The 13440-nt window shown below is 41.8% G+C and overlaps 1 protein-coding gene across 14 annotated transcripts in view; it reads right to left on the bottom strand.

Moving 5' to 3' along the window:
* Positions 1-13440, bottom strand: part of FNDC3B (fibronectin type III domain containing 3B) — a 401489-nt gene that overhangs the window by 90127 nt on the left and 297922 nt on the right. For all 14 annotated transcript variants that reach the window (XM_023737934.1, XM_023737942.1, XM_023737932.1 and 11 more), the window contains 2 exons: positions 11981-12119; positions 8426-8479 (listed from right to left, as the gene is read on the bottom strand). In XM_023737934.1, coding sequence (XP_023593702.1) covers positions 8426-8479; positions 11981-12119 — 193 coding nt within the window. The remainder of the gene's footprint in view (positions 1-8425; positions 8480-11980; positions 12120-13440) is intronic.

The raw sequence follows: 13440 nt of genomic DNA, 5'->3' as shown, positions 1-13440 counted from the left end.
GCTTCCTTAGAAAGCTAGAAATAGAAATACCATATGACCCAGCAATCCCACTCCTAGGAATATATCCTAGAGAAATAAGAGTCATCACACGAATAGACATATGCACACCTATGTTCACTGCAGCTTTGTTCACAATAGCAAAAAGATGGAAACAACCTAGATGACCATCAACAGATAAATGGATAAACTATGGTACATACACGCAATGGAGTATTATGCAGTGATAAAGAACAATGATGAATCTGTCAGGCATCTCATAACATAGATGAATCTGGAGGGTATTATGCTAAGTGAAATAACTCAATCACAAACGGACAAATATTGTATGAGACCACTACTGTAAAAACTCATGAAAAGGTTTATGCACAAAAATAAACAATCTTTGATGGTTATGAAGGAGGGGAGGGGTGGGGGGAAACGCTAAATAGACAACAGATAAGTGGTAACTCTGGTGAAGGGTAAGACAGTACACAATACTGGGGAAGCCAGCACAACTTGTACAAGGCAAGGTCATGGAAGCTCCATAGACACATCCAAACTCCCTGAGGGACTGAATTGCTGGGCTGAGGGCTGTGGGGACCACGGTCTCAGGGAACATCTAGCTCAATTGGCACAAGATACTTTATAAAGAAAACATTCTACATTCTACTTTGGTGAGTAGCATCTGGGGTCTTAAAAGCCTGTGAACAGCCATCTAAGATATTCCACTGGTCTCACCCCTTCCAGAGCAAGGAAGAATGAAGAAAACTAAAGATACAAGAGAAAGATTAGTCCAAAGGACTAATGGACCACATCCATCACGGCCTCCACCAGACTGAGTCCAGTACAACTAGATGGTGCCCAGCTACCACCACTGACTGCTCTGATAGGGATCATGGCAGAGGGTCCCAGACAGAGCTGGAGAAAAATGTAGAACAAAATTCTAACTCAAAAAAGGACCAGACTTACTGGCCTGACAGAGACTGGAGAAACCCTGAGAGTATGGTCCCTGGACACCTTTTTGGCTCAGTAATGAAGTCACTCCTGAGGGTCACCCTTCAGGCAAAGATTAGACAGGCCCATAAAACAAAAGAAGACTAAAGGGGCACAACACCCCAGGGACAAGGACTAGAAGGCAGGAGGGGACAGGAAAGCTGGTAATAGGGAACCCAAGGTCAAGAAGGGAGAGTGTTGACATGTCATAGGGTTGTTAACCAATGTCATAAAACACTATATGTACTGTTTAATGAGAAGCTAGTTTGTTCTGTAAACCTTCATCTAAAGTATAATAAAAAATTAATTTTTTTAAAAAAGATAAGATAAAAAAGTAAGAAAAGATTAAAAAAAATGAAGTGAGGATGGTGAGATTTTGTCTCATGTACTTTGACATGTTATCTGGAGAAGACCCTTAACGAGACCGACTGACACAGTGGCTGCAAAAATGGGCTCCAACATAGCAATGACTGTGAGGATGGTGCAGGACCGGGCAGTGTTTCATTCTGTTGGACATAGGGTCACTATGAGTTGAACAGACTAGACAGCACCTAACAACAACAACATAACCCCAAAATGAGTAAGCCTTTTCTCATTCAGAGTCTGGTATAACTGCTTTGATAAGATCAATGTGCTGAGATTGTCCCAGTAAAGGGTGAGGAGAGGACTAAGAGAGGGTAATTTTAGAACAGGCCGCCTATTTACAAACCGACCAAAGGAATGGGCTCAGTCCATTCACCTAGCTAAGGCCCAAGGTGGCCATCTTCCAGCTGGCACCCACCAGGCATGACAAATATGAGTTGATAAATCAAGTGCCAGGGACTGAGATGGGTATGTATAATTTCACCTCAGCCAGAAGTTCCCCACATAGTCGGCTGCCCAAAGACATAACCCCATCCCGCACATGGGTGAGGAACGATAAAAAGCAGGGAGAGAATCTGCTTCCGGTGCATGGATATCTGGGCTGACATCCCTAAAGAGGGAGCTCTTTCTAACTCAGCCTTGCCTGTGGTGCCTGTAGGCCCCACTGAGTTCTTAAATCCTTCCTGGCCTAGTTTCCTTCAATGGCAGCTTTAGTTACTTGGCAGATGCGGGGAAGGCAATTATTCTGGCTCTCTGAAATCACACTTAGGTGTGGCAGTGAAGATCTGTAATATGGCAAAACACCCCCTCTCTGCGAGGTCACTGATTCAGCTTACAAGGCACTTGTACAGAAGGTGGTCTCTGATGGTGCAGAGTACCAGTCAAACCCAGGACACCTCTCTCCAACTTTCACGAGGGCACTAACTGAGCACAATCGAAAGAGCAGGAGGGCCTGGGCATGTGGCAACTTCCCACTGCATGTCAGCCAGGTACCCGGGTTAGGGAAGGAAACAGTCCTTCCTGGTTTTCTCCACTGAACCAACATGCTGTGCAACCTCAAGCAGTGTGACACCTCAGAGAGACAGAGTCAACCCAATTCTCAGGGAGGTGCTCCCCCATCCATTCTGTGGGTCCCAGCAGGTCACTCTGCTTTCTGATGCTCCAGTTCTCTCCATTCCCAGAATAGTATTTATCTAACCAGGAAAACCATATGCAAATTGATTTGTGTCTAAGAAGCATTCTGAAAGATTATCAGTACTAAGTATTCAACACCTGGGCTAAATAGGAGTTATATTAATAAATCAAAGAGGTCCTGAGAGCACCTCCTATGAGGTCAACTCAATCCCTCCAGAGGGAGCTAAAATGGCCTCTCCTGAACTAGATGTCCAAGGGGCTAGAACGTGGGGCAGCCCCCAGCTCCATGAGGTCTCTGTAATAGGATTCCTGGGACTGGCCTGTTCTGCCAGTGGTACCCTAGCAGCTCCTGGGCTCTACCTGCTGTTGGCCTTTTCTGCTCTCGCAACTTTAAATCATGCTTCCTTTATTTCTGTGGTATTTATTTCATCCTTAGTTCACTATGTGTTATAGCTGTGTTGGCTCATTAGTCACCAGGAACACAGATGTGAAGTTCCTTTTTGGGCTAGCTGAGTCACATGTGAGGAGGATTCTTGGGAACTCTACTAGTCATATACCCACAAGCTACTTTTCCAGTTCTTCCGTAATAGTCCCCAAAATGCCATGTCCGGAAGCTAAGCTAATAGCAAATTAACATCTATATATAGCATAGACATCAGTTTTTCTAAGTTCTTCACAGAAGAATGTCATGTTGCTTTCACACAACCCTTCTAATTTTTAACTTTTCCTACCCCAGATCTTAACATCTGCTTAGGTGGATTCCTACCAACAACTTGAAATAATCTTTATATGGAATCTGCTGTTATCTCATTTAATGCTGCTATTGTCCAAGTTATCTCATTCAATCTTAACATACTGTGAGATAGCAGACACTGGCTTTCATTTGGAGAAGTTGAGGTTCAGGACTTAAATTACTTGTTTGGGGTACCATGACTGGTTAGAAACCAAGCAGAGAGTATTAACCCAGGTCTCTTTAGATAAACAGTATGTCGCTCATACATACCATGGATACATATCCACTCCCCATGCTGCACCACACAGCAAGATCCTAGGACTCCTGCATCTGTCCCAGAGAACTAGCTGCACTAGCACTGGCTAGTATTTCCGTATAGCACAAATTAAAACAATACCTCAAAGTAGAACTCACAACATATTTTCATAAATACTCTCTTTAAAGCTTTCAAGGAAAAGGCCAGAACACCATCGGTTTAGGAGCCTTAAAATAGACTGGGCAGGTATTTAGGAGTGCTTTAATCCAAAGGTTCCTAACTTTTTTTTCCCCTAAAAGCCTCTCCCTATCCCAGCAACTCTATGATCCTTAATTCTTCCCCTATCCTCTTCAAGAGATCAACTCCTGCCTCCACTACATTCTGGTACATCATGGAGCAGAGAAGCAACATGAGGGGACAATGTAAAGACTTGGGCTCAGAAAAGTGCCCCAGGGCTAGGAGCAGATCAAAGGGATTAACTCCAGGGTGTTAAATGAGGTAGTGCACGCCAGGCACTATATCCCCACCTCACCAACCCCTATGTCTTTCCATTGTTCTAAAGAATCTCCACCTTCAGAAACCTAAGCTCCAAGTATTGTTTAGCTGTTTAAAAAAAAAAAAAAAAGAAGAAAAAAAGCTTTTTTCATATTCATAATTGTGAATTAAACGAAAACTAAATTCATAAAGGAGTGTTTTTTTTTCCCCTAGTAGAAAGGAAAAAAAAAAAAAAAAGAGGCTTCACACCAGCTTTCTGCCAACCTTCCGGATGATTTTCATTTGCAGACTAGAACGTAAACATGGAGGCAGGAGCACATTATCATCAGAAAGAAATGAGAAGGTAATGATGACTTATCCAATAGTCAACGGAGAAACTTGCCTTGAACCTGGCTTTCTGCTTTCATGTTCATACTCATACACGGGAGTCTCCTGAAGAAGGGAACAGTGTCTAAACAGCTACAAAAACGAAAGGTCAGTTCTCAAACCCTACTACTCTGAACTCTACCACTCATCTGAGTCACCACAACAGGGCACATGGTGAATCATGGGGCTGGCCAGGAAAGGCCACACCTTTGCAAGTTATGAAAACTGAGCTGTTTCAGGTGCAAGCTGAAACTGATGGCCACGTGGAAAAGCCCAGCAACACTTGTATGTTCCACTTGCAGTTGCTCATTCCCATTTCATAGTCACAGTTACTTCATACACTGACTTAAAAATTAAAAGGCTGCCTAGTTACAATTATTAATGGAGAAAAACAAGAAGCTACTCTCACAGAACTATTAATAATTTCCAAGTACATTCTATGCAGCAGGGATGTGAAATCAACAACAATGAATTTGGAGAGACAATGTACTGGCTTCCCTCTGCACTGTTACGTGATTTGGGTTTTGTTCCCCATTGAGGCCCACCTGCCCTGGTGCTTCTGAGGCTGGCATGCTGTTAGCTATCGGTAAGGTGGACCTCCCCAAGGAGGAAAACTCTCAGGCACAGCTCTCCCAATCCTAGCAGAAATAAAGGCCAGGTACTGACTCACCTCTCTGTTGATGCACTTTCATTCATGATGGTCTTTTTCTAGAGGCTTGAAACCTGGGCTTGATGCCCGGTGCTTGCTCCTAACTGACGCTTTCAAAAATTTATACTAATCATTTTATTGCAATAGTGATTAAAAACTGAACAAAACAATAAAGTATCCCAGGAATTGTAATCACTGCTGTACACCTTAACTAATATGTGGGGCAACAAGAGGACATCCAGACAGTAGTTGTGGCATGTATGTGGGTGGGACAACTGCTGTGCCACGCTCTGATTCTCAGAGCAAAGACAGGGCATGGGAGCTACTGTGGAACACAACCTTATCCGGGACTCTGAGCAGTCCCCAGATCCTTCTCAGGCTGTGATTTGCTCCTCTGTGTACCCCACAATCTTTCTGTACTTTAGATTTGCTTCTGCAGCCTCCGGACGACAGAGAGGCTACGGGTGTACAGCTGGAGCAGATGTCCTTGGAGAGGAGAGGAGAGATCTGGCTCTGGAGAAGTGTGGGCGGGGATTATTCCAGCAAAACACCCATTCCCATCCTCCTGCCCCACTGCACTCCACCAGGGCAGAGTCCAAAACAGTCCCTGGTACCAGATGCACCTGCTTCCAGGAATTACCAGCAGAAAGTTTTAGAGGGACAGTCAGAGCCTCCTGTGTTCACACTTCCTGCAGGCCCAGCTGCTGTTCTCCTCTGTACTTTTTTCTTCCACAAAGCCAAGGCCTTGGGTAGGATGGAAATGAGGGACACAAAGACCAACTCAAGTGAGCTGCCCCCAAGAAACCAGATCCCTGACTTAGCCCTAAATTTAGAAACACAGACTGCCAGACTATTTTGCCAGAAATGTCACTTCTGTAATAGGACAAGTAGGAATGAATTGGTTACTATTAGTTGTATTCCCACTGGCAGGTAACCCAATGATACTATTTTGGAATCTTCTTAGGGGGACTGGAAAGGAGAGATGAGCACTTGGCAACTAACCAAAAGGTTGGCGGTTTGAATTCACCCAGAGGTGCCTCAGAAGAAAAGACTTGGTGATCTACATCTGAAAACCCTATGGAGCACAGTTCTACTCTGACATACATGGGGTCTCCATGAGTTGAAATCAACCCCATGGCATCTGAGTTTTGTTTTTTTTTTTAATTTAAGAAAGGAGGGAGATATAAAGCATAGAAGCTACAGTATGGAAAAAATTGAGAAGCATGTGTCTAGGTTTGTTTTACTTGTGTCTGTTCAAAAGTGCAACAAGAGGACGGCATTACATTAGCTTTTCAGCCATCAGAGCAAATCTATTCACCATTTCACAGATGGATAAACCAAGGACCAGAGAGGTCAAGGTCCCAGAGTTGCCCAGGAGAAACTTGGAACTAGAATCCACATCTCCTAATGCTTGGTTTTCTTTTGGTTACACTCTGTTGCCAGGAAGCTCACTGTACCTTAAGGCAAGGAAGCGCTTCAGAGTTTGGGGTCCAGCAGTTTTTCTTGGAGGTGAATATTAAAGCCAGAGAATCCAGAAGGATTCCTGTGTTGGCAAAAGGCCCATGGAAAGTGAGAGTCAATTAACCTGGAATCTCCAGCAAAGCTCAAGAGAGCTAATACAAGCAAGAACTAGAAGCTGGGAGAGAAAATAAAGAGGAAAGGGGAAGGCAGAAGAACGAAGATGGGAGGGAGGCAAAGAAAGGAGACTGAGCAGAGGAAAAGGCAGGAGGAAGGCAAACAGCAGGAAGAGGCCCCAAACAAATCACTTAATGCTTTCTAAACACTAGTCCGTAGTGGGTTCTTTGACTATAAATGGCCATCAGACATGGCTTCCCCCTTTTTCATGTGAGGCTATAGCACCAAGCCAGGGCATTTTCATTTCAAATTCAAAAGGGAGGGGGCCAGCAACTGAGTCACTGCCACCATTTCCTTCAGCACCTGGGTTCTCTTTGGAGGTTTCCCATTCAAGTTCTCAACTTCTCTGACCTTACTTAACTTATGAGCTCATGGTCCCAGGCAGAAAAGCAGTTTAAAAAAAAAGCCTCTTCTTTGCTGGCAAACCTTATCTTTATATAAAAACTTAAGATATTAGGAAAATCAGGCCGGTGCGACAAACCAACACACTTAAAAAAAAGCCTTCATTAAACTCGTACTCATCCTTAGAGGTAAAGGAGAGATGGGAAGGTGTTACTATATGCTCAACTTTCCTGACTGCCTATGAAAACCTCTTTCCACAGAGGCCAAAGGGTGTGGTTTCACTTTCCAATCAAACTACCTTAAAACGAAATTCACCTAATCTGTAAAATGCACTGGTCAAGTCTGAGATTTCAGGAATCTGTAGGTACAAGCTCTCCACAGGGTTCCTAAGAAGAAGATTGTTGTCTTTGGTCACATGAACTCTAGCTGTTCAGATACAACCCAGATGGGAAAATAAGCTTCTGCAGAAAGTGATGAAGGGCCCCTCTTTCACATCAAAATTTTATCATGAGAATTTCATCCAATTTTCATTTTACATTTGGTAAAAATATTTTTCCACGCTTGACAAGTAATTTTTTCCTAAGCCTACATTCTTAATCTTCCATTCCCCCCAAATTTAAGTCTAAAAGATTCGTTCACTTGCGTATCTTCCCAAATTCCACACTTCTATTCTTAACGCCTTAGCCTGTTTGCTCAATCACAGAAAGAATAAAGCAGGGAAAGTGAATGAATGGAATTAAGATCTATAGGAACAAAAAATTTAGTGGCTATTTAGAAATGAAAGGCTTCTGCATCAAGTATTTCCTGTCTGAAATTTTGTGAGTGGTGTTAGTTATGGCAGAAATGCACTGGGTCACCACTTAGCACTGAGTGGTCTCAAGAATAAGGAGACTCCAGCATGGATACCATCCAGGTCTCTGGTGTGGCAACAGCAAAGGTGGCAGCAAATACAGGACGTTCTAACCACAGAGTGACTGCACAACGTGTGGAGTGAGACCTACATGTACTGTTCCTCTCGCCCATGGAGAAAACCCAACAGTCCAACGCCACGGTACACAAATGACATTCAAAAGGAAAAGTAATTTATGCTTCCCAAGCCACACTGTAGTTTATCTTAGCAAAACAATCTAAGCAAAATGGCCCTGGGAAGTTATAAGACGACAAAGTAGCCAATTTTTTATACAAACTAATGGTTACACAGTAGGGATCCCAAAATACATAAAATGTTTTCTTTTCTTTCAGCAGCATTTCTTGCAAATAAGCCAAATAAATATATTTAATGTACCATTCATTATACCACTTCAGTCCATCTTCATTTTCCACAGTCAATAACTACTAGCTTTACATCTTTCTCTACATGTATTCCTCTTATCTGTGTTTTCTAGCCTGCCTTATAAAAGAATAAAATGGAATTTGTTCAACAATACCATTTATTTTTTGAAATGGTATTTTAGATGGATGCATAGGAAGATATGCTTACCTCATCCCATTCTAAAAGGTAGTTGGTGATTTTTGAACCATTGTCAATTGGTGCCTAAAAAAATAATACAAAATGCGATTAGAAAACAGTGTCCATAAACAATATTGAACTGACAAATACAGCATCCTGACAGTTCTGTGTTCTCCCCTCAAGGGGACAAACCTGGATTTCCTTGCTCAAACATTATCACAAACCACTCAATACAACTCAACTGTAGAGAGCGTCCCTACTATTAGATAATAAATCATTCCCCAGAAATAGCCACACCTGCCTTCCCCCACCACCTCCACGTTCACACCTACATAGTGCCCTACTTCCTCTGGGGATAAAGCTTTTAAGAGGCACTTTAAATTCGAGAGGAGAGAGAGAAAGTAGTGGAAAAAGCACAGGCACTGCTGGGGGCCTGGTGAGGTAGAACCGACCCAGGGAGGTTCACAGTAAAGAGTGTGCATTTTATACCTTCTCCCATATAGTCCTTGTTTGTTTTTTCTTTTAAGTGCTGAAAACTTGAAAGCTAGTTGTAACATTAAGAGTCTTAAAAAAAAAAAAAAAAAAAGAGGAAAAATGGGATCCTATGGGTAGATTACCAGGGGCTAGTGCTCTTCCTATGTTAACAAAATGTAGTTTTAGCATGCTGGGATCGGCTTCATTGAGGAAACTGAGGTTTTGGACAAGGGGAACAGGAGTAGGGAATTTTGGAGAAAAGAGTCTTTGTGAGACTAGGTCGGCCAGAATGGGGTGTCACAGTGGGTCCCTGGCAGCACTAGGGTAGAGAGATCTAAGGGCGGGAGGAGGCAACAGAAATAGGAGAAGGATGGTGTCTCCCATTTCACAGCTGTGTCTGGGCCTGGCTTTTCCCTGGGAAAAGAACAGGAGACCAACAAACAGCACAGAGCCTTGGCCAAAGGGAGCACAGTGCTCACCAGAGCTGCGTTCAATCCCAGCTTGGCCATTTACTCACCATGTGTGGTCTGATGGATGACACTTAATATCAGTGTCTAATTTCTTGCTCCAAGAATGGATGGGTGTGATAAGTAATTGGGAGACTATATATGTAACTCACCTACTAAACTCCCATATATATATCACTTAGGAAAAAGGAGCTGCTGCTATTACTGTTAATAATGAAACATCATCAGGGGCTCAGTAAATGTTAGTTGAATTAATAAAGAAGCTCTTTTCCATCTTCTCCCTCCTTTCTCCCTGTTTCCTTTCTGACTCACACGGTCCCTGAACCCCAAATCTCAGATCTCAGGTAAGTGCTCTAAGTTTTCCTAAACTATAATTATAGGATTTTGTGGGCTAGCTTTTGGGGACAGGACAGGGATGCATTTAAAATCCTGAATAACTGACAGAATCAAAGTGTTACCGGAGAACCCATTTCAAAGATGAGAACTACATTTATGATGGCTCGTAGATTCCCCTAAAAATTTTTTTTAGTACTTTCCGCTAAGATACTTGTAAGATATATTTTACAAATAAAAACTCATTCCCATTGAGTTGATTCTGACTTATAGTGACCCTATAGGACAAAGAAGAACTGCCCATAGGGTTTCCAAGGCTGTAATCTTTGCGGAAGTAGAACGCCACATCTTTCTCACGCGGAGCAGCTGGTAGGTTCGAACTGCTGACTTTTCGTTAGCAGCCAAGTATTTTAACCACTGCACCACCAGGGCTCTTTCCTGTCACACCAATTAGACCCTAATTCTTTGAGGGGGGAGGGTGCACAGCTGTATTTGCTGTGTAAATAACAACTGTTGCTGACTAGCGAGTGGGTGCTGCAAGATGTTTAGCTCTCTCAGGGTCTTCATGGACTCAAAGACAGGTCACAGGCGGAGAAGGATTCCCTGTCCCCACCCGGAGCACATCACTCAGGAAAACTGCTCTAAGGACACGGAATTGAAAACTAAAACTGAATCCAGAAGTTCTTTCCATACTAGGTGGAACAAGAGTATGTTTCTGATTCATAAGTAAATAAAGGGAGAAAGAAAATGTGAAACATTTGCCTCCTGACAAGAAAATTAGGAGGAATTCTACGTGAGACCTGAATTCATCCAGGTTTCAAGCAGAGTATGTATCAGTGATTCCCAACTTTAGGTTTATAAGACCCCGGGGTCCCTTCAATATTCTTAAGAAGATTACTTGTATTTTCCAAACAAAATGGATTTTAATTATTTCCTTAAAGAAAGATATATTTACATGTGTATATATAGGACAGTTTTTAAATGGATATATATGCTCCAAAGAATTAAACAACGATGACCAGTTGGGTGTTACTCTGAAAAGGTGGGGAATCACTGACCTGTATTATCCCTGGAAGCCAGGAAGGAAAATAAAATAGTTCAGTTTCTAAGCCAGTCGCAACTTTGCCTTCGTCCAAACAACACACTCAGGTTGGCCATTGACTATGAGAACGCAGCTGCCCATGTGAGAACATAGCCCATGCTCTACTGCTAACCACTGTTCGCAACTGCTTTTATCAATCCCCTAAATAAATTGACCCTCCTGTTTACAAATAAAAAGACAAAGTATTTTTTCACCAGTAATGGATCTCCCTAGCCATCTTGTCTTTCACACACAAATCTTTATTATTCTCTACCTTCATACGTACACCATTGTGAAGGTATGACAGAAAAGGAACATATTTAACATTTTAAACTATATTTTAAAATATCAATGTACAGAAATGATTACTACAGAGACTGACAACATAATCTACCATTCTCTTGCAAATACATGCTAATAACACATCTAAAGGAACGCTCAATCAGATGTCTCTTTGGAAACAGTTGTAGCTGGTAAATTGCATTTCATGAAAACTATTATATAATTCAGCCTTTTTTTCCCCCAAATAATCAGTAACCCTAATTTAAGGCCTAATTAGTGAAAATCAATGAAGTCTTAATGTAGATTAGAATACTAAACATTCTAAGCAGAGTTTTAAATATTAAATATTTCAGGTCACCACTGAAAGAAGCCAACAGAGCCATACCCAAACCAAAACCCACTGCCGTCCAGTTAATTCTGATTCATAGCAACGCTATAGGGGAAAACAGAAGTGCCCCAAAGAGTTTTCAAGGCTGTAAATCTTTACAGAAGCAGACTGCCACATCCTTCTCCTGCAGAGCAGCTGGTGGGTTCAAACTGCTGACCTTTTCATTAGCAACTGAGCATTTTTACCACTGTGCCACCTGAGCTCCTTAATAGAGCTATAAATCTACCTGATTTCTAAATCTTTCTTTACAAAACTTTTTACTGAAGTCTTCAAATGTTTGTTGAACTAAACCATTAGAAAATGAGGAAATGTGGGCATTTTAAGTACTTAAATCATTTATGAAGTGTTGCTTACCTAGGAAATTTACCAAATTCTCCTGTAAAGAGAGTGAAAGCTGGATTTTGCAGTTCCCTCTTTCCACCCAGTTGTCCAGTTTTAATAGTTTTGTAGAAAACCAAACAACATCACAGAACTGCGACACTGCAACATAAATGTTTCAAATGGCAACAAACGGACATTATCTTAACTTCAGACTGTTACCGACACTTTGAACTACCCACCTTCCACTGCAAGGTTAGTGAACTTTTGCTCCTGTGTGCCAGCTTAGGTGGAAAAGGACACTCGGGTGCACAGCTGTGGGTGGTGAAGCTAACTGGCTCAGAGTAGGATCCCTTTACGGAATTGTACATGGCATAGACCCTGAAAATAAACAGACAAACATTCAGTGCCAGTGACCAATCACAGAAAACCATGATTTCTATCTCAGCTTTGTCTCAGGACTTTCTGTAAATGAACAGAATTTCTTGTACAGTGAACACCATGACTCTTGTTCTTATCTGCTGGCCTTGCCCTGATCTAAAAATGGGCAGTAGTACAGGGGCTGTCGTGTTGATTTCAGCTCATGGCAACCCTGTGTGTACCAGAGTAGAACTGTACTCTATAGGGTTTCTCAATGGCTAATTTTTCAGTAGTACACTTCCAGGCCTTTCTTCTGAAGCACATTTTTGGGTGAACTCAAACTGCCAACCTTTTGGTAGGAGCTGAGTGTATTAACCAAAACATGACAATCATCCCAGCAGAGTATGTGCCTCAATGTGCTCACTCTTATGCTAATTGTCAGAACTTCCCGGCCACTTAAGACTGAGCAGAGTCTACTGACTGGAAAAGAACATTCTAAATAAAGAAAATAAACTTTGATTCCCAGAATGTTCTTCAAATATACATTCTAGAAACCAACAAGAGCACCTTGGGCAAATTAAATTACTTGACCTCTCAAAGCCTTAAACTGTAAATCTGTAAAAGGGGGATAAAATGGGAGACAAGCCACTCTCGGGTTGACTCTGGAAAAAGGCTAGGAGTAGAGTTAAGAGTTGGATGAAAAGGGACAAGAAGCAGTGATGACAGTCCACAGTCTGTAGAGAGACTACACAAATACAAACAACAGGGTAGATATCATCGTTGAACTGCTTGTAACAGTGCACAAATTTACATAAAAATACGGATGATTCATACACAGAAACATGTCTGCTATTGCCAAGTGCATCTTTCACTAATTCAACAAAAACAACGTTCAAGTACAGTTTAGCCACGTGAATGTTTAACTCTTGCACAGGGCGCCAAGATTAAAGATGCTCATTCTGCACATTAAAATGCTTGGATCAATGTTAAATATATATGCCTCATTTCTCCAGAGAAGCTATGAGGAAAAAGCATGTAATTCACTATCATAATACTACACTCTTTTCAAAAACAATAAAATAGGATTATGTTGATTTTTATCATTTTCCTTTCTACTTTTCCATTTTTTTAAATTGGTTCTTAACAAAAAAAATCTGAAAACATACTCTCAAAAATACAACGAAGGAATCTTTGCTGCTTAAAAGAGGTCCAAGGATTAAGCTATTCACAGAGCTGGTAAAATACATATCAAGCCCTTAACTGTTACAACAACTCTCTCTATGAGGCAAGAAACTCTTATTACCCCATTTCGGACAGAAGGAAATTGAGAATCAGAGAGGTA

Source organism: Trichechus manatus, unplaced genomic scaffold (genome assembly GCF_000243295.1).
Source record: "Trichechus manatus latirostris isolate Lorelei unplaced genomic scaffold, TriManLat1.0 scaffold00110, whole genome shotgun sequence".
NCBI lineage: Eukaryota > Metazoa > Chordata > Mammalia > Sirenia > Trichechidae > Trichechus > Trichechus manatus.
Note: the sequence above shows the minus strand (reverse complement) of the source record. Positions and strands in the feature narration are given on the sequence as shown.